The sequence below is a fragment of the Lycium ferocissimum genome, chromosome 7, assembly GCF_029784015.1.
Source record: "Lycium ferocissimum isolate CSIRO_LF1 chromosome 7, AGI_CSIRO_Lferr_CH_V1, whole genome shotgun sequence".
NCBI classification, from domain to species: Eukaryota; Viridiplantae; Streptophyta; class Magnoliopsida; order Solanales; family Solanaceae; genus Lycium; species Lycium ferocissimum.
In genome coordinates this window covers 13,486,785-13,509,381 of record NC_081348.1, presented here as the reverse complement: position 1 = coordinate 13,509,381, position 22,597 = coordinate 13,486,785, and the positions used below count along the sequence as shown (strand labels likewise).

Below are 22,597 nucleotides of genomic sequence, written 5' to 3'. Positions count from 1 at the left end.
GATGACTTTAATGGGCTTCACACTCTTGATTTTTGTTGGTTTGATGAAGTTGATCATCAATTTTCTTTGTGTTCTTGTGGATGAAGAGTAGAGAATATTCTAGAGAGTTCTTGACTTGTGTAGGAGTGAAAATGAAATGAAAATAAAATGAGAGAGAGGTCCCTTATATGATTTTAAAATCTGTCCCGACCATGATCTACAGACCAACATACGGTCCGTATAATTTATACTGGCCGTATGTCACAGGCGAAAGATACGGTCCAGAGACATGTTATTACGGGCTGATTATACGGCCAGTCATACGGCCAGTATAATTTATACGGCGAGTATGTTGGGCCGTATAATGCCAGTGGTTCCGAAATCATTCTCGTCGACTCGTTGATCTTCGATCCTAATGGAACCTTCTTAACACTTGTTTAACACCTCAATACCAATCTAAGGGACGTTATCACTTTTCTCCAAAGCATCATTAAGCCATTATTAACTTGATACTCATAAATCTTGCTCGACACACAATATATGCCTTGCTTTCCTTAACAACTTTCTTTCCTTATCTTAAATGCCTTTGAAATCTCGTTTAGGGTCATCAAATGTTATTTCTTACTTATCAAAACATCGTATACGTCATGCCCTTCGTTAGTCTATTCACTGTACGCTAACGAGAAATTTTCAAGGTGTAACAATTTCTTTAAGATACAGCCTTGAATAATCTTCTGCGGAATATGTAGTTTTGACCGGAAGAAAATGGGCTGATTTCGTAAGTCTATCAACAATTACCCATATGGCGTCATATTTATGCCAAAAATGAGGTAAGCCTACGATAAAATCCATGTTGATCACTTCCCATTTCCAGGTTGGAATTTCCATAGCTTGCAACAATCCTCCTGGCTTTTGATGCTCAATTTTCACTTATTGGCAATTTGGGCATTGAGCTACAAACTCCGCTATATCTTTCTTCATTCTATACCACCAATATATTGGCTTAAGATCATGATACATCTTTGTCGCTCCTGGATGAATAGAATAACGAGAGTAATGAGCTTCTTCCAGAATCTATCGACGTAGCCCTGCAACATCTGAGACACATAGCCTGTCTCGGTACCTAAGAACCCCATCTGGAGAAATCTCAAATGGTGACTTCTCTTTCCTAGAAAATGTATCTCTATGGTGAATCAACTGGGGATTCTCATATTGGCGCTCTCTCAACTCCATATCTAAGGATGAAACAGTTGGGTTATGAATAGCACCTCCTGTATTGCCTGAATCAATTAAACGGACTCCCAGGCTAGCTAGCTGGTAAAGCTCACGAATTAATTCCTTCTTCTCTAGTTGAACATCCCATAAACTGCCCATGGATTTACGACTAAGCGCATCGGCCACCACATTCACCTTACCAGGATAGTAAAGTATACTCACATCATAATCTTTCAACAACTCTAACTAGCACCTCTGCCGAAGATTCAACTCCTTATATTTGAAGATATCTTTGGAGACTCTTATGATCTGTATAAATATCAACATGTACACCGTACAAATAATGTCTCCATATCTTCAGTGCATGAATGACTGCTGCTAGTTCAAGATCATGAGTCGGGTAATTCTTCTCATGTTTTCGCAGTTGCCTGGAAGCATAGGCTATAACCTTCCCATGCTGCATTAATACACAGCCTAACCCAACACCAGAGGCATCACAATAAACAACATAGCTTTCTGACCCTTCTGGAAGTGTCGGGATTGGGGCCGAAGTCAATTTATCTTTCAATTCCTGGAAACTACGCTCACAGGCATTAGTCCATTAAAATTTTACTGATTTACGAGTTAACTTCATCAATGGATGCGAAATAGAAGAAAACCCTTCCACAAATCTTCTATAGTAACTGCAATCCCGAAAGCTACGGACACGTAGGTGTTGTAAGCCTTGGCCAAGTCTTCACGACCTCGATTTTACGAGTATCTACCCGAATACCGTCAGCAGAGATGATATGACCTAGAAAAGTCATCGAATTCAGCCAAAACTCACATTTTGAAAATTTTGCATATAACTCTCAAGTCCGAAGAATTCCAAGGACAGTACGTAGATGATTTGCATGCTCTGCCTCTGACCGGGAATATACCAAGATGTCATCGATGAACACGATCACAAATACATCTAGAAAAGGCCTGAATACATTATTCATCAAATTCATAAACACTGCTGGAGCGTTAGTCAACCTAAATGACATCACCCGAAATTCATAATGATCATATCTAGTTCGAAAGCCATTTTCGGAATGTCTTCCTCCTTGACTCTCACTTGGTGATATCTCGATCTCAGATCAATCTTTGAAAACCACTTGGGGCCTTGCAATTGATCAAACAAATCATCGATTCTCGGAAGTGGATATTTATTCTTGATTATCACCTTGTTCAACAGTCTGTTATCAATGCACATTCGTAGGGAGCCGTATTTCTTTCTTACAAACAAGACAGGTGCTCCCCATGGCGACGAACTGGGTCTAATGAATCCCTTCTCGAGCAAATCTCTCAGTTGTGCCTTTAGCTCTTTCAGTTCTGCAGGAGCCATTCTGTAAGGAGGAATAGATATAGGTTCGGTGTTTGGCAGTACATCAATAGTAAAATCAATCTCCCGCTCCGGTGGAAGACCTGAAAGTTCATCCGGAAATACGTCCGGAAACTCATTTACTACCGGGACAGAATGAATAGTTGGCGGCTTTGCTTCGGTGTCATGAACCCGGACTAGATGATAAATATAGCCTTTAGTGTTCATCTTCCTTGCCTTAAGGTAGGAAATAAACCTACCTCTAGGAGATCTTTGTGTTACCTTCTATTCGAAGCATTGGTTCGCCGGAAGCCCCGGAACCGAACTATTTTCGTTCTACAATCCACATTAGCATAACACGAGGCCAACCAATCCATGCCCATAATCACATCAAAATTTATCATTTCTAGTTCAATCAAATCGGCTGTAGGCTGGCGATCACATACCATAACCACACAATTTTTGTATGCAATACGGCTATTCTTTGGATCACCAGTACCGGAGTAGATACCTCGAAAGGTTTAATTGGCTCGGGTTTCACCCAATACGGCCGACAATATAAGGAGTGATATAAGACAAGGTAGAACCCGAATCAATCAATGCATAAACATCATGAGAGAATATGGATAGTATACCGGTAACCACCTCAGTGGAGGACTCAAGATCCTGGCGTCTGGCTAAAGCATAAGTACGGCGGCGGGGCCACCGAACCGGATGCTACCCCCTCGCCCCTACCACGGCTGCGAAGCCTAGGGAGTCTTCCCTACCAGGCGCACGGACGAAGAAGAACCTGCTACTGATCCTATGGGCTGAACCCCACCTCTACTGTGCATCGAGAGACAATCACACATTATATGCCCAGTCTGTCCACAAGCATAACAAGCATCTGAGCCTTGGCGACACGGACCCGAATATAACCTTCTGCACTGGCTGCATCGTGGAACCGGTGCTACATTACGACTAGGATCACCTCACCGGGGACACGAGACCCTTGAACTCTAACCCGGACCAGAATAAATGGGGTGATCGAATCTCCTTCCTGCAAATCGAGGAGGTGCACCAGTCGCAGACTGACCCGAATATCTAGAGAAATGCTGCCTCTGACTCCCTCTGTACTCACTACCAGTACCGGCAGATCTGACCCTCTTATTATACCCTCTATCAATATCACGCTCACCTCGGGGCAGCTGCTGTTGCTCCTCTAGGTTCTGGGCATGAGCCTGAATACGGTAAATATCCATCCCTTCCTGAATAGAAGTTGTCAAACAATCTTTGAACAAATGTGGCCCTAAGCCACTCACAAATCGATGTACTCTGTCTCCCATCTCGGCTACCATAGTTGGAGCATAGCTAGCCAATGAGTTAAAACGGAGGCTATACTCATGAGCACTCATATTCCCTTGCTTTAAATTTAAAAACTTGTCAGCTCGGGCTCGACGGACCTCGGGCGGCAAATAATGACGAAGGCGAACTCTTGCCAAACCGGGGGAGGTGTGTCTTCCCCTCTTGAAGAAATCCAATTATTGTACCAAAGAACCGCCACATCACGGAGCCTATAGGATGCCAATTCTACGGACTCAGTATCAGAAGCATGGATGATCCTCAACGTCCTCAACATCTCATCTATAAAGCCTTGCGGGTCTTCATCCGGCTTTGACCCGAAAAATTTCGGAGGATTCAAGCTCATAAAGTCCCGGGCTCTTGCACTAACCGCTCTATCACTTGGGCCCGTACCCTGTCGTTGAGCCTGAGCGGCAACCAACTGAGTCAATAACTTAATGTCCTCGGTCATCTGTTGACCAGAAGCACCCGGTGGAGGAAATGGAGGCATAGGAGCTGGAGTGGGAATCCCTTCTTGCTCCTCCAAGATAGGCAAAGTGTGAAAGGTATGAGATAGAGCCTCATTATGGGATTCACCCTTTTCTATATTTGTCGGGGATCTGTTCATTCTGCCTTCCTATCACAGTCTTGCCCTTCTGGGCGGTTGTTGCTTTCCTCTTTACGGGCATCGCTGAAATCATAAACACAATTCGGGAAAAAGAAAATCTTATAACATAGCTCTATCGCACGATCTATGAAGAAAAAAGATGGTCATTATTCCTAAATGCCCCGCAGCCTCCCGTTAATAAGTGTGGCGCGCTTCACACCCATAAACAAGACTCTACTGGACACGGCTCGTAGACATACCCTAGGACGGAATTGCTCTGATACCACTTTTGTCACGATTCAACTAGTGGGACATGACGGGTACTCGGAACTGGCTACCGAGCATTATTCATTATGCCATATATCGTACTCAACCGGGGTATATATATATACGTACATTATTTTCAACATCGGACTTGTCATAACCAATTTTCGAATCTCCCAAAATATGTATATATGCATAAGCCCACGAGGCTACCAAAATGATATACAACATATACAATGAAAAAGTCTCATAACATCTACAACCCACATATAAGTATCTACGAGCCTCTAACTGAAGTACTGAAGTCATAAGGACGAGACAGGACCCCGTCATGCCCCAAATATGTGCACAAAAGAACATATTAATGAATAGCACCTCCGGAGTAGTAGAGTGCTCCTGTGAATCTGCTGAGTGAGCTCCTAAGCGTCTACACCATCTCCCTATCTACCTGTAATTCCCTGATTGCAGAAACATGTTGACGGTTAGGTCGACGGTCCCGTCGACACGTCGACGGTTCGTCAATCTTGGTTCGTCGACTCGCGCCTGCAGATTTCAGTTTGCAGGAACGTGTAGACGGTGCACAGTGACGGTCCGTTGACATGTCAACAGCCCGTCAGCACTAACTGGTGTCTGCAAAATTTCCTGAATCCGTTTAGATTGCGTTGATTCGATTCGTTCAACTTCTAACCCCGTAAATCACCAGGAATACCTGCTGGTGCGTTTGTATTCAGGGTGAGATATTCTCTACCTTGACTTTCTCCAACAAGCTTTCTTCTCTCTCCTCAAATGTCTTTGGAATCTTAATTAGAATAATTAAGTATCCCTTCTTACTTACTTACGTTAGTCTATTCACCGCTTAGCAACCCGAAATTTCGAGGTGTAACACAAATTCACTCCATTCAAAAAGTTTTTGAATTCAAAAAAAAAAATCAGCATCTTATCTTTCTCAGAATATAGCAAAATTTCCTTTCGTTTATTAAATTTTTCAACAATCTGATTCGAGATACGTTGTTCTAGTGAAGAACGGTTGGAAAATCCGATTATCACCAAGGTAATTCTGATTTCATTCTCCTTTTTTTTTTATGTGTTTAATTTGGCATATTTGAAAGGAATTCAAGCGGTCTAAACTTTTTTGTTGCAGCTGCTTTAAATACAATGTATCGCTCTATTTGTAATGATATCAATGGCTAGTGTAACTGCTTTGATCCGACATTCTGGTTTTTGGAACGATCAAAATTATTATGTTAACTACGAAATAGATGTAGTTGTATTCAGTGATTATTGCAAATACGATGAATTGGTTGCTACGATTTCAACTCAGCGTAATACCGGATAGTTGCGGTAAAAAAAATGTCAATAAAATATCTTGTTGTGGGGATACTCAACCAATGGAAATACACAACGATATGGGAGTTAGGGTGTATGTTGAGCTTAAGAGGAAAAAAAGTGTTTTGGGGATGTATCCATTGTGCGTTAGTATTACAGATAATGATGTTGAGGAGATTGCAACTGGTGAGTGTGTTTTTAGAGAGGATGTGCTTCAACTTGGATACGATGATAATTTGGAGGATAAGGATGAGTATGATTCTAATGAATTCGATCTGTCAAATTGTGGTAAGCTTGTTGTATTGTTCGAGAACGACAACAAATTGATTATTTCCAACGCAGAACAAAAGGAAATTTTTGTAGATCAAATTTACAAGGATAAGGATACACTGAAACTTGTAATGGCAAATTATGCTATTCGCGAACGATTTAATTTCAAAACTGAGAGATCAAATGCTATAAGGTATGTGTTTTCCATATTCTAACTTAGTGTTGTATAATAAATGCATTACAATGTAATCGTTGTAAAAAATTAATGTTTTTAATGAAGTTGTGTCTTGTATATAAATCTGTAATACATGTAGTAATATTAAAATACATGATAACTACAGAAAAATACATTAAGATATACATTGAAAATAATGAGATTTAACTGAAGAATACAGTGAAAAAATATATGAAATTAAATTATGTTGGTTTTATGTATTGTTTGCAATGTCTGTAACACATACAATATTCACATGATAGTGAAACCTACTCAATATACATTATCTTTTCCCTTTACTGAGAATGACTTCATACTGATCTATGTTTTTTTATTTAATTTTATTTTGTAGCTATACAGTCGTATGTATGTCGCCTGAATGTGAATGGAAATTACGAGCGTCAAGTGTTGGAAAATCTGAAATGTTCAGGGTTAGATATTTCCATGACGAACATACATGCCCTTTGAAGGAAAAAGTATATTCACAGAGGCAAGCAACAAGTTGGTTTATTGGGGAATCGGTTGTTAAGCCGAAAATAGCAAACCATAAGAGGAAAGTCAGCCCTGGGGATATAATGGACGACGTAAAAAATGAATTCGGCATAGATGTTTCTTACATGCTGGCCTGTAGAGCTAGAGAAAAGGCTATGAATGGGATCCAGCTGATTCATACAAGAAATTACCGGCATATGTCTATATCCTAGATAAAACATATCCTGGATCACATGTTAAAATGCATAAATCATGTGAAAATGAGTTCCTGTATTTCTTTGTAGCACTCAAAGCATTCATAAAGGGATTCGAGTGTTGTAGACCAATAGTGGTAGTGGATGGTGCACACCTTAAAAGCACGTATAATGATACATTTGTATCCGCAAGTACTTTGGATGGTGCACGTATGTGTTTAATTTCAATAATACATACATATAGTTCTGATTTATCTATATGGACTAATAATAGAAACTGAAATACATTGTAAAATATAGATTACATTACTCTAAAAAAAAAATCTATGTTTTTGTTATTGGAATACACTGTAAGTATAGACTGCTAAAAATACATCATGTATGATTAACTTTTTAAAATGCAAATGTATATACAGGTAATATTCTGCCACTAGCATATGGTTTGATAGATTTGGAAAATGATAAGTCCTGGACTTGGTTCTTTGAGCAGTTCAAGCAAGCTTATGGGATTAGGGATAACATGTGTGTCGTGTCCGACAGACATGAAAGCATAATCAAAGCGATGTATCGGGTGTATCCTACTGTTCCTCATTTGGCCTGCATATGGCATTTGTGGAAAAATGTGACTAAAAAATACAAGTCGAATGATGAAGTATTGAGTCCTGTGTTTTATTCACTTGCCCATAAAAAGTTGTGATACAATTTTAAGCAATAGATTAAATAAGAATAATAAACATATTATTAAAATAGTAAAATAAATTCTATATCTATTTAAGCAACTGACAAGATATTCTAGCACTATATATCATTTGCTTCGTTAAATTCATAAAGATTTTGTTATTAAGTACACTGCATTAAGAAAGAAGATGACACTTGAAATTTTTCTAAAGTAATATGATTTAGTACACCTACCATATTATAATTATGTTCTTTAATATTTTCTGCGCATCGCGCGGGTATATAAAATAGAAGAGGTACAAGCAATGTGGTTAAGCCAAGTGGCAAGCTAATAACAAGCCACTTGGCAATTTTAAGACAACCACTTGACACTTTTAAGACAAAACTATTTAAATGATGTAATAATTAACAATTAACTAATTTAATATCCACTTTATTATGAATATAAAAAGATAAATCTATGAAAATATTCAAATTTCAAAACCTTACGTAGAGATATAACAAACCCAAAAATCCTAGAATATATGTATCCTAATCAGATGTTAAATTTGAATTTAATTTGGAATTAAATATTTTTTTGAATTCGAGTTGAACATAAAGATATTCTAAAGTTGTAAACCTAAAATTTAGTTGAAGATAAATATATTCTAAAGTTTAAACATTAAATTTAGAACGTAGGCATGATTAAATTTAACATTCGGTGTATAACAAAATTTTCTCAATTTTCTTTTTAATAAGTTAAATAAATAGACCTTTTAGGCGCACATGTTTTATCTTTCCACGATAATTGAAGAAAATATTTTCAAATTTGAACTAAAAGATATAAATTAAAAAAAATAGTAGTAGCAGTGGTGGGAAAAATAATAATACTAATACTAATAATAATAATAATAATAATAAAGTGATTATAAAATCCTCTACATAAACTCACGTGCCATTTAAAGAATAATATTTCATAATCCGAAACTTAAGGAATATATATGTTGCATTGTTTTTGTATAACACGACAATGATGGAAAAAATGATGAACTATTTTGAATTTTAAAAATCCGAACTGATTTGAAGGATATCGAATTGAGATAAGAAAAAAATTGAATTTGAAATTAATTTTGAATCTGAATTTAAAGATAAAGTATTTGGATTGAGATTAGAAAAATGAAGTTTAATTTAAATTAAAAGATAAAAATATTTAAGTTGAGATAAAAGAAACTTTAAATGAAGATAAAGAATTTGAATTGAGGTAAAAGAATTCAGAGTTTGGATTTTAATCCACAACTTAGATTAGATAAGATTTATCTTATTTAACCACACAACATTATCATATCTCATCCTAGCTTATTAGATTAGCATAGCAGTTTTTTCAAATTTCAAATGCATAGCAATACACTTATATATAAATAATGGAGTACAATAGAAAAGAATGAATTACGTGCAGCTCTTTCTTCTCTCAGTTTTACTTTGCATTGATAGTTAATCTATTATATGATACTCCATATATACATATTAGTTCTAACTTACGAGGTTCATGTTTTTCTTCGGTGCAATTTTATTTTGTGAACTTATCTTGATTATCGCGGTTTTGCAGGGCTACAAGATCGAAAGGGCCAGAGACAGATCCTGTGTGCGACTTCTAAGGTTCTTAACACTGAATTCATTGTACTTGAAAATATAATTTAGAAGTAAAGTTTGCTGTTTTCTGAAATATATTTTTCACTTATATAATTATATTTCGGATCTAAATATTAAATTTAGCCGAGCTATAAAATTATAAACTTAAGCACATCACTTTGCTTGAGAAGGCCTAAATCACCTTATGATAGGCAACTCTCGACTGATAGTCAAGAAAGTAACAAGATTTCACAAACATTTATCATCGTAACGCAAACTTCACCATCTGTTTTTTGTTTTGTTTATCATGCAGATAATTTTTATGATAAAATATTAAAATTCAAAAACAATGATCCAAGCCGCAGTTAGTTACTTAGTTCGTCCAGATGGAAACTAAGAAGTTAACCGGCAAAGGAAATCTTAGGTTGCAATCCCAGTTGAACAGTATGCATGTGCATAAGCCATTGTTAGAGGATACCTCCGAGAAATGAAGATTATCAATATGCGCACCTAGAGATACCTATATATATAGTTGAACAATTTTGAAAAGTATATAGTTATACTAGAATTTAAGTTATATTTTTTGCATAATAATTTTACAACCCCATTAATTTTATGAAGTGCTGATGATAATTTTCAAATCTGTTTAGTGTTAAAAAAAATAAAAATTGAAGTGATCTATCAGTATAAAATATTCTTTTCAACTTTTTTTCTTTTCAACTTAAATATGTAGAATAAAAGATAAGGATATCCCAGAGTTTTATCTTTGGAAATATATATTGTGTTTTTAAAAAATATTTCTATCAAACAGATATGATATGATATTATATTTGAATTTAAATTAAATTTTAAGTGGGATGAAATTTCAACTCCAAGTCATTGAATCGCTACTAATAATATTGATGTATTTGTTTTGGTTAATGTTGTCTTAATTAACAATTCCTGTAATTTACTTGCCTAGCTAGATTAGATTAAATTTGATTTTTTACATAATCTGAGGCTTAAGGAGTTGAAATAGTTGTTAACAATGCTTTTTCCCGTGGCTTAAGGAGCATATGCCGTGGCTTAAGGAGCATATGCCCTCAACTACTTTCTTTATTAATGTATGTGTATTTATTATCTTACCCAATTATCTTCTTTGTTTTAGTTTATTTTGGTGAACTCTTTTCTTATGACTTGGATGTGGTATATTTGTTTTTGCTATTTATTTATCTCAAAAGTTTCTTTTACGCAATAATTTAAATGCAAACAAGTCTTATTGACACTCTTCACAGTAACACTAACCAAGCCAATTAAATCAATTGTGAAACATTGAATAAAAGGTAAAATAAAGTTAGTTTTCAACTTTTCTTTTTTCTTTGTTATCTCCAAAGAACTATTGGATACATATAATTCAAAAACGTTTTTGATATTCACTAACTACTAAGGTAGATCTTTGAGGTTCAAGTATTGACGTGTTATCATCTTCAGTGTTCTTCATAAACTCAATGCTAAAAATAAAATCACCAATTTAAAGCGAAGGAGGCAACAAAAAAGAGTTTGAAAAAAGAAGAAGAAGGTAAACTAAAGTTTTGGGCAAGAAATGATGATACTATTATAAAAAAGGAACATAAATTTTCTCCGAAAGATATATAGGCAAGAATGGAAAAACAAGTATTGAATATTAAATATTATACGAATAGAAGTTAAGCGCAGTGTAAATATAAGGAAAGAAATTGGGAAAATACATAAAAACCCCCCAACGTATAGCCAGATTAATTATGACGCACCCAACCTTTGCGGGCGACCTATTACCCCCCAGTCTTAATTTTTTAGTATTTTAGTACCATTTTCGACTGACGTGGCAAAAAAAAAAAATTATGGCGAGTGAATTGAAAAAAATGAAATGTTGCAACTCGAATCTTAAAATTGAGAAAGAAGACATTGAAGACACCTTCTCTCCCTCTCTTTCACATTTCAATTGTTAAATGCAATTTATTTTTCTCTTTCTTCTTCTTTCTCCTTTTTCTTTTTTTTTTCTTCTTTCTCCTCAATCACCGCCGCCGCCGCCGCAGCAGCCACATCGCCGCCGCCGCAGCAGCAGCAGCAACAACAGGAGGTACAAAAAATATTAAAAATAGGTTGAAGAAAATGGTTAGAAATATTTTGGTGTTTGATTTGCCTTCAAATGAATGTGTGTGTTAATGGAGGAAGAAAATGGGTTGAATGTGTGTGTTAATGGAGGAAGAAAATGGGTTGAATGTGTGTGTGCTAATGGAGGAAGAAAATGGATTGATGGATTTCTTGAAATGAAGAAGAAGAAGAAGGGTTTAGTGATGAAGAAGACACAATTAATGATTTAATGGTTAATTAGTGTAAATATAATTAATAAAAGAAAAATCAAATGAAAAAATAAAAAAAGGAAAAGTGGCAGTGATGTGTCAGTGACGTGGCAGTAGCGTGGCACCAATGTGGCGGAGAGTGTGCAACAGTCTCCACTGTGCAACTGGGCTTCAATTTTTTTTTGCCACGTCAGTCAAAAAATGGTACAAAAATACAGAAAAATTAAGACGGGGGGGGGGGGGGGGGGGGGGTAATAGGTCGCCCGCAAAGGTTGGGTGCGTCATAATTAATCTGGCTATACGTTGGGGGATTTTTATGTATTTTCCCGAAAGAAATTAAGATTTGATAATGAATACATGATAATATATATCTGTTCATACTTTTTTCATTGCAAGTTCATTCATTTGTTAATTGCTTAAGAATATTTTTTCCTTATTCAATGAAATTTAAATCTTTTTGTTGCTTTGCTATGTCAGGGAATATGTGGCATTTATATTGATTAATTAATTATGAGGAGATCTAATAATGTTTCAATCACATAAAATGATATTAAGTCACGTGATAAATTAATTTCCATAATCACATGTTAAGTTTTGGTAATATTTATGGACTGCAATGCGATGACGTGGGGTGTAGTTAATTTTTTATAATGTATTTATATATTAAATTTGATTTGAAATATAAATATTTTAATTGAGTGTTGTTGGTTTTTCATTTAATTAAACGACAAAAAATTCATTTAGTATAAAGAAGAAATGAGATAGAAGTAATAATTTGTAATGACTTGAATATTGATATTTATATTATTATTATTTTACAGAATATTCATACAGATTAAAATGGGTAAATAATTAAAAGTAATAATTGTGAAAGAAAATCGCTAGAGGTTTGGTTACCATGAATAATATATTTTCAAACTATATCATTTTTTGAAATTCATTTAAAGTGTAGTATAAAATCATTACAGAATTGTTATAAAATATATCTTTTTTAATAATTATTCTTTTATATTACAAAGCATTAAATATATGCTTAAAAGGTTTTTGTTCCCTTTCATTCTCAATTAAGTAAATGGAATTTGAAGTTTTGGTTACTATTATAAAATTACTTATACGAACAATTTTTCTAATTAAAATGTTATTGTGCTCAATTATCAAAAATACATAAGTTGACAAATTATTTTTCATATTTTTTACTTCGTTTATTCTATAAGTAAGTTAAGTCCATAATATATGTTCGGTACTTTCGAATACTGTATTTGGGACAGTTGTTGCTTATGGAAAAAAAAAGGTTGGGAGGGGGAAGGGGGGGGGGGGTTGAACGTAGGGGCTATTAAAAAGAGAAAAAATCGTAATATTTTAAAACTAAACAAGAACATGTTAATAATTTAGAGGGTAAGAAGGTAAAAGTTTAATAGAGACTTGTGGTGGGGTCCAACTTCGGTTGAAGGTGTTTGACTTTTAAAGCTAAATTAGAGGGAAGAATGAGTTTTACCCATAAAAATTGTGATATAATTTTGATCAAAATAAATAAAAATATTATTATTTAAAGATTTTGTTATTAAGTAGGTTGCATTAAAAATTAAGTTGAGAATTGAATCTTCTTGAAGTATTAGATGATCCAATGTTATTAAACAAGCCAGATTACAATTTGTCATAAATACATTGTTCAATATTTTCCGCGCATCGCGCGGGTACGAATACTAGTTATCAATAATAGTAAGTGTATACGTTATTTCGAGATAATTTATTATTTTTTAGAGAATGGTGTCCACAACTCCACGTACAGAATATATGAAATCTTTTCTTAAAGATGTTTTTTTTTTTTTCGTTTTAAAGAATATTTGATAGTAAAAATTAAGCAGTTATCTTATTACTTCATCTAAGCTCTATTTCTAATTGACAGATATATATTCTTATGCATAAATCATGGAAAAGAAATATTCTTACATTGATATAAATGGTAGTATATTAAAATGTGTGCAACAAAAAGAGAACAAAATTGCAAAATTTAACGGGGTCATAAAATTGCAACTTGAACGGATCATAAAATTTCCAAAAATAATTGACAGGTTTTTCAATGGCAGTCTCAGTCATTACTGAAAGTAAAATTATTTTTAATGTTATTCTTTTTCCCTTTTCATTTTTATAATGGCAAGTCATATATTACGGCATTTTATGTTTTGAAATTTAATTTATTTTCGTTATCTTGTTATCAAATCAATGCTCTCAGAAGTGGGCTCTGAGGCTAACGATTTTCTTTCACAATCAAATGTGTTTTATAACTGCACAAAGCGCGGACCTTTTCACTAGTATGAATTAGAGATAAGGATCAAAAACACACCTCAACTATCACTTTTTTTTTTTAGTTTCATACCTAAACTATCAGAAGGTTGAGAAAACTACCTAAACTATCACTAGATAGTTTGTAAAACACATCTCAAACTATTCTTGAATGGCATGTGATCTACACTCTCCATTTTATATAAAAATGTTACCAAGTGTTGTCCACGTGGATAAATAATGTCACAATGGCACCTACATGGAAATTAAAAAAATATATATTTGTTTTAAAAAAATAAACTGAAAAATAATATTTGTAAAAATATATCAAAAATTATAGAAAATAAAAAAAATAGTTTAAAAAATGGAGTAGTTATTTTTTAAAAAAAAAACTGACTTTTTAGTTTTCACATTTAAAAAAAAAAAAAATCAACTTTTCCATTTTTTAAATCATTTTTTTCTGATTTTCTAAATTTTTTTACAATTTGTTTTCATATTTTTTTAAAATGCTGATTTTTTTATTAAATAATGTAGTTTTTTTTTTTAAAAAAAATATACATTTTTTTTATGAAAAAATATTTTTTTTAATTTCCATGTAGTTGCCACCATAGGATTACTTATGCCATGTGGACAATTTTCTTGAGAAAATTTTAGCTTCACTTGCCTTTTGGAAAGTGAGTTCACACATTTAGTTCAGGTGTGTTTTGCAAACTTGATATTAATAGTTTAGGTAGTTTTCTCAACTTTATGATAATTTAGGTATGAAACTAAAAAAAAAGTGATAGTTAGGGTGTGTTTTTAACCCTTATCTCTATGAAATAATAGAAAGTTTATAGTATTACATGTGATGTGCCCATTGTTTTGGTGTTTTGATTCAAAATCCTACAACTTTGAAGTTTGAAGGAAATTTCACATTCTCATCTTCTTTACATTAACTTCTCTACTTTCAACCTTTTGATCCTTCTTTTCATTATCTTGTATGACATTTCAAATACTACAACCCAAAAAAAAAAACATAACCAAGCTGATAAACTATGCTTATCTATATTTCATTTATCTCCCCAGAGTTATATTTAATGAGGTAAATGAGAAATTATCTTTTTTAACAAGTTGTTACTTTATAAATACAATCTACTCCCTCCATTCCTTTTTAAGTGAGTTTTAAGACTTTGAACACACATTAAGAAAACCATAATTAACAGCATTAATTAAGTGAATTATTTAACGGAGAGACCCTTTAATATATGCATAGAAAAATGTAAGTAATTAAGTCTTCAAACACTTCTTAGAAATTTGTTCAATACGCACTACTAGAAAAACTCGAATTAGATGGGGATTTTACCTGGAATTTTTTTCCGCATGTAGTTCCTGCGGATTTTCTTGTGAAAGTCTAAGAATTCCTAATGTTTAGAATATTTACCAGGGATACGATTTCCCCAGGTAAATTCACAAGTAAATATAGCATCTTTTAGCGCCAAATTATTACTTGGGGATTTATTTAGAAAAATAATCCATAAGTATATTTTTGTAGGTAATTCCGCAGGTAAACAACCAAAATATAAAAGAGTTATTTTCTTTGTGAACTCGTAGGAAAATTCCCAGGTAATGATACTTGCAGATCTACATGAGAATCATTTTTTGGAGATTTACACGAGGATTGTATTATCCGAGAAATTACTTGGGGATTTTGTTGCTGCAAATTTAGCTAGGTATTATTTTTTGGGGATTTACCAAGGGATTTTATTACCTAGGAAATTACTTGGGGATTTTGTTACTGCGAATTTAGTTGGGGATTCTTTCTTGGGGATTTACCTGAGGATTTTATTACCTAGAGAATTACTTGGGGAGTTTGTTGCAACGCATTTAGCTGGGATTATTTCTTGAGAATTTCACTGAGGATTTAATTACCTCGGGGTTTTTCTAGGGATATTATTAATGCGGTTTCATATGAGAATTTTTTTATGGGAATTTACCTAGGGAATTAGCTGCAGAATTTATTGTTGCGATTTTTATAGGATTTTACCTAGGGATTATATTACCTAGGGAAATACCTGATTTTTTTTTTTTTGGCAATTTTATCACGGGATATTTCTTAGGGATTTACAACTTGGAGAATTACCTCACGCAATTTATTTTGGGGGTTTCAGTTGGAGATCTTTCTTGAATGTTTACCTTGAATTTTATTTTCTAGGGAGTTGCTTGAGAATATCAATGTGGTTTTATTGAGATTATATTAGAATTAAACAATTTATTAAGTCCCAGTAACAAAATTTAATATGCATAGAGACCGTTCAATATTAGCTAATACCATTATAAAATGTAATAAATTGTGTATTATTAAATACTTTAAGTATAATTTTTAAGTAGATAAAATATTTAGCTACATTATAATTAATTTAAAGTTTATTTTTCTCCTTCAACAGATAGATTATGTTAAGCGAAAAATTAATATTTTAACTATATATCTTAATCTAATATTATTCTATTTTTACTTGTATTAAAGATGATGTAATTTAAATATAGTATGTTACATAAATATATTATTTTGCGAATATTGCAAGTGAGACTCAAGTATTGAGTAATTTTCTAATTTTATTTCAGAACATCCTCTTAATTAACTTTTCATATTATTGAAGTAGCTCAATCTTGTGTTTTTGGTTAGAATTGGTGAAATAATTTTACAAGTTGCTTAGCCATGCGGAATATTATTAATTCTTGTTTTTAGAAATTATAATATACAAACTTTAATATGTTATTGAAGGCTTATAAATATCTCATTATCATTTTGTTTCTTATCTAAAAATTTCTAAAATTGTATTTTTGTTCTTTTTCTTGAAAGAAAAAAAACATGCATTATACGAACGATCAATTAATCATTACAGAAGTCGTAATTTGATCCACTTAGTTATACTTGAAGAAAATTTCAATTGTAGATGAAGTTTCATTTGTGTAGGATTTCTATTATATAAGAGGTTTAAATATTTTTAGAAAAACAAGAATAACATCATTATATTTAGTATTTCCGAAATATGAGGCCTCGGGTTCAAGTCCCCTTAGGTATGGAATCGCCTTTATAACGGAACATTTTTCCTGTCAGTGTAAGACTTTCAGGCGAGAATCTAGATTTAGTTGGGGGCCAATACGGGTACTGGACACTAGCTGGAAAATCAAAAAGACAAAAAAGAGTTTAGAAATATGGAAATAAATATTTTACCAAATATGTAAAAAAAAAAAAAAAATTAGTCAATTTTATTAAGTAATTTGTGTTCATTTCTTAGTTAAGAATAAAATTCAAAAGATATATTCTGAAAAAGAAAAAAAAACTTTTTTGACTAACGACGCGAATAAAGGTTTTTAACTAAAATATGTATTTTCTTTTCTAAATTTCATTAAAAAATAAGTGAAGAAAAAAATATTTATAATTTTCATTTTTTTTTTTTTTAAACTTTGGAGTAATTGATTTCTTGTCCCACACCGAAGGAGGACAACGAGAGTTTGACATTTATAGTAACAACTACTGTGTAAGGAAATAGCTAGCATGGTGTGTGTGGGAAAACCGTGAGTGTTGGTTTTGAACACATTGGGCAATGGTTTGCTTTGAGAGTACGAGTTTGAGTGGGGTTTGAGGTTGTAACGGGGTTGTAACTTGTACGTGAGTGTTGGGTTTGAACACATTGGGCAATGGAGAAGAATTGGGCAATGGTTTGCTTTGAGAGTACGAGTTTATAGGTGGTTGATTGCAGGTTGTAACAGACAAATAATATTTGTGTGTGTATAGGGAGAGATGCTAAATATAATATGTACACCATTAAAGTAGTATGTACACCATTAAAGTAGTATTTGTGTAGTCAAATAGAATTTTCATATGGAGGAATAAAATTAAATTGATAAATCTCTCTTCTTTTTTTTTGCTAGGAAATTCTTTATAGATTTACTAGATTTTTTCTTTCGGATTTACTTGCAGAAAAATCCGTAAGAAAATTCCTTATTTCAGGATTTTCACCAAACTTTCTTACAAATTTTTAGTATTTTTTGCAAGAAAATCCCGCAAGTAACTTACATGAAGAATTAAAATCCCCAGGTAAGTTACCTGGGAATTTTTAAATCCGCAGGTAATAACTACCTACGAGCGTTTTTCCTTCGAATTATTGTTTGCAGGAAAATCCGCAGGAAACTAATTTACCTGTAGATTTTCATGTATAAACCCCATAAAAATCCCTAGGTAATTAGCACTTTTCTAGTAGTGACTTTTTAAAGGGGTAATATATTTTTGGAAAATAATACCCTCTTGGTTTAAGCCTGCCCTGTGTTTTGGTATTATTTTAGTTTGAGGGTATTTTTATGGTACATAATAAAGACATCAAGGCATAATATATACATATATATATATTTAAAGCATGAAGACCAAATTATTTAATTATTAATGTAAATTCAAACATATAATTTTAAATTTTTAGGGAATCTTAGTAGCTCAGTTGATTGACTACTCGAACTTTCATCTTATTGGTGAGGATTCGATTCCCCGCCTTCTAATCCCCTCCCTCATTTTTTTACAAAAAAAAAAGTTTAAAGAAATTTTGAAATATATTTATAAATTTAAAATGCATACGAAACCTATTGCAACGTTCCTCATGCGACAAGTGTTTTACCACGATTCAATTGTTTGTTGACACATGTACCAGTGCCCGACAAGATAATCTAGAAAAATAACTAAAAAAGAAGAAAGCAAAATGTCGTCAATCATTACAACATGACTTGGGAACTCTGTTTGGAATCAAATGAGTAGAACTATCCATAGTACTTAAAAAAAATTGAAATACAATCATCATGTATTAATCTCAAAAGACCAGAGCAAATGCAACACGTACCCCCACTAATCCTTTAATTTAAAAAGGGGACATTTACAGGTTTCTTTTGTGCTTAGACGCATGCCAAGCTCTTTCAATAAAAGACTAATACGTGTTAACCAAAAACTAATAACTAATTAAACTATGAAGTTCTTGTTAATTATTCATGTTACTGAAAGGTAGTTTCATTCCCACTATCATTTGTAACAATTGCCACACGTTAATTTCAGATTGGTACTTGTTTTGACCAACTATACCCCATCGTACCCAGGGGCGAAGCCAAGTGTAACCAAGGGTGTTCGCCCTCGGCAAAAAATTACAGTATATATTGAAGGTTAAAATTATTTTTTATGTATATATGATAGATGTGGAATCCCTTTGGTTTCTTCGTATGTTTACTTCTTCATATTTTTGAACTTTATGAAAATTCATTCAATAGCGACTGATCGTACCCCACCCTCACCCACAGTGAATTTTTTTCTTTGATTAATACGTCAATTGTTATGTTTATCTAAGTTTAGTTTAAAGCTTATGAGGTGACTTTATAACTTTTAAGTGTTTTCTTTGTTTTAATAGCTTCAGCAGGAATGCTAAGGATTTGAATGCAGAATATACAAGCGGTTCTTCATTTTTGTTCCATCTGTAAGTTTATTGTTCCCTTTATATATAAAAATATAGTAGCTACAATAAATGACATGCTTCTTTAAGGTGTGAGTCTACAAAATTGCCTTTTAAATTTCATTTTCCTCCCCTTTCACTACACCAAAAGAGGCTTTTAGTGACAATATATTTTCCTTTTAGCGGCAATAGTTATTGCCACAAAAACATTTACCAACAATTGGATAGTGTCATTAGATCCAAGGTCGCTAAAGCATTTACCGGCATTTATTATTAGGGCTATAGTTTGGTATTGCCGGTAATTGATTCTAGAATATAATTAGCGGCAATTAAGTTATTGCCGCAAATTAATTGCCGCTAAAAGCATATTTTGTTGTGGTGTTTCCTTTAGATTTCATGCTACCTTTATAGTATTAGGAGTATTCAATGTTCAAAATGTAATCTTGCATGCTTGAAAAATGTGAGGAAAAGACGGCTAGGATAGAGATGCTTCCTTAATATGTTTTTTTTCGTGTCGAAAGTATAGTGGGGATGTTCTTTTCTTTTTTACATAATAAGCACGGGATTAAAAAAAGTTCAATAGGATGACAATGACTAAAAATTATTAGTATTCAAACTCAGTGACATTGTGATTATCCTATAAAGACATGTTAGGAGTGAAAGAGAGTGAAATAATGAGTGTAAGACTAAGATATGCAAGAGGAGTCCTTGCATTTTTGTTCTTAGTGCCACTTACACGACATATTGAATAGTCATTATTTCTTTGACCTTCTATAATGTTTCCTTGATGAGTTCAAAGCTAAACATGGGGAATTTTGTGGACGGGGAAAACAAAATAATGCTAGAAAGGGTAACAATTATAATAAAGAGACCGAGATTATTCTTCAAACATTAAATGCTATAACTGAACATACGGTTATACTGTCTCTAACATGCTTATAATTACTTAAAAAGCGAAGTGTTTCCTGATAAAATGTATTAGTTAATAATCATAACAATGTGATGCATTATGATAGACGAGTGAAAACTTGTTGCTAAAAATGTTAATAATGGTTTTAAAATTGAGAAAATGGAAAATAACTTTCTTCCAAAGTTAGAATAGAATGAAAGTTACAATTTATAGTGAATATTAACTTTGAAGATTTTAATTATATCCAAACTCATTTTAAATCGTAATAATAGTGAAGCATGGTTAGATTCCATATTCGATTTATCGGCTATTTCCGGTTTTGAAGAATCTTCAAGAAAGAATGATTATTCAATCGGGTCCGTTCTAAAAATTTTATGGAGCGCCCTATTTTGGTTGCCCCGCTTAATTAGGATCTGCCTTGTGTTTTTTTTTCCGCACGACTATCTACTTATTAGATAAATTCAGATAAAAGTGTCTGTTTCTTCTCACTTCTTCTTGTTCACACGCGGTCATGTATGTATGACTGAAGTGTAGCCATACTTGAAACAATTAAAAGGGTGTTTGAGTTTGTTATAATTGTTGTGTTTTTGATAAATTGATAATTGGGTTTGTTCTTTATGATAAATGAAACTTATATTTCAAATTTGAGCTTATTTAGAGTAGATTTAGGTGTTGAATCGTGTGTTGGATTGTTAGAATTCGAAGAACAAATTATTATTTTTTATTCAGAACCACAAGTCTAGCTCATTTTTACATGTATTTTAGTGATGTATAACTGCGGTGCAGACATACCAAAAAAAAATTTTTTTTACGAAAAACAATAAAAAATCAGTCACACATGACTAAAATTTTAGCATTTTTTTGCGCGGATTGCCCTTCTTTTGGGGTGGTCTTTAAATTTTGCCCTCATATTTGTGGTCTTTAAATTATGCCCTTCATATTGCTGGTCTTTAATTTTTGCCCTTCGCATTGCAACTCTGAGCGTTCACACAGAAATCATAAGGTTCTGAGTTCGAACCCCCGTTCAAGCATAAATTAAAAAAAAAAAAATTGCAAGACAAGGTTTCAGTCGCACGTATACGGACTCGCATATACTTGTTAAGGAATTACCAAATTTTACCGGCATACCATGCCTTATGGGTAGACTTGGCATAAGCATACGGTCATGGCTTAACAAGTTTACGCACGGGGGCATACTTTTAATGGGGCATAAGTATGCCGGGTCCCGCATAAGGTACGAATCGGTCCGACATAAATTTGAGAATTTAACAAAGATAAGTCAATTCAAATACGCCGATGGGGGCATGAACAATTTTAACGTAAGGCCCATAATGTATATTGGGCTTTTCTGTTTTGCAGCTTTAAAGCCCGCTCCACCTTGACTATTATGGGACTTCGCAAATGGTTGCCAATACATTTCATTTTTTTGCGCGGAGTGCCCTTCTTTTAAATTGGTCTTTGAATTTACCAAAGTTATTTGCCCTTGTCGACCCGGCATGAATTTTAAAAAAATGCCAAGTCTTAAATTTCGCCCGCCTAACAAAGGCATGAATTACACATTTATGCCGGGATCATGCCTTATGGGCGATTCCGTAATATGCCAGTCAACATAATCTTTGATAATTCCTTCACAAAGTTATGCCACGGGCATACTTTTAAATACGTTCTTAATGGCAAAATTTAAAGACCAACCCCAAAAGATAACTTTGGCAATTCTGTGGCATGCCCAACGATTTAAACTTTTGAATGTGTAAGGCCCATAATGTATATTGGGCTTTTCTGTTTTGCAGCTTTAAAGCCCGCTCCACCTTGACTATTATGGGACTTCGCAAATGGAATTGCCCAATACATTTTAGCCCCTCATTTTGGGTAGCATTTGCAGAAACTAGTCTTTCTTGAGGTCACCATACATTTTATTCCGTACTCGTACAGCGGGAAAATTTCCTTTGAAAAAAATAAATAACCTACTACTTTTAAAAGTGAAATTTATACCAATGAATTAATGGGGACATAATTTAAAGAGTGACCTCAAAGAAGAACCTACGATTGAAATAATCCCTCATTATGGCTAAATCCCCACTTTGTAAAAAGGGCTAAAGTTTATCC

At 33.4% G+C, this 22,597-nt stretch overlaps 1 protein-coding gene across 1 annotated transcript; it reads left to right on the top strand.

Annotated features, from left to right (window-relative positions):
* Window positions 1-6,136: 6,136 nt before the first annotated feature.
* LOC132061934 (uncharacterized) lies at window positions 6,137-7,923 on the top strand. The gene is made up of 4 exons (XM_059454608.1): window positions 6,137-6,519; window positions 6,893-7,167; window positions 7,317-7,436; window positions 7,643-7,923. The coding sequence occupies exons 1-4, from the start codon at window positions 6,137-6,139 to the stop codon at window positions 7,921-7,923; spliced, it is 1,059 nt and encodes a 352-aa protein (XP_059310591.1).
* Window positions 7,924-22,597: the final 14,674 nt, after the last annotated feature.

What these genes read in the sequence shown, in the direction of transcription:
- LOC132061934 (XM_059454608.1), top strand. Translation starts at nt 6,137, where the DNA reads ATGGGAGTTAGGGTGTATGTTGAGCTTAAGAGGAAAAAAAGTGTTTTG. An exon ending in TGTTTCTTACATGCTGGCCT is followed by an intron (nt 7,168 to 7,316) that starts GTAGAGCTAGAG and finishes ATTTCTTTGTAG; the next exon opens with CACTCAAAGCATTCATAAAG. An exon ending in AAGTACTTTGGATGGTGCAC is followed by an intron (nt 7,437 to 7,642) that starts GTATGTGTTTAA and finishes ATGTATATACAG; the next exon opens with GTAATATTCTGCCACTAGCA.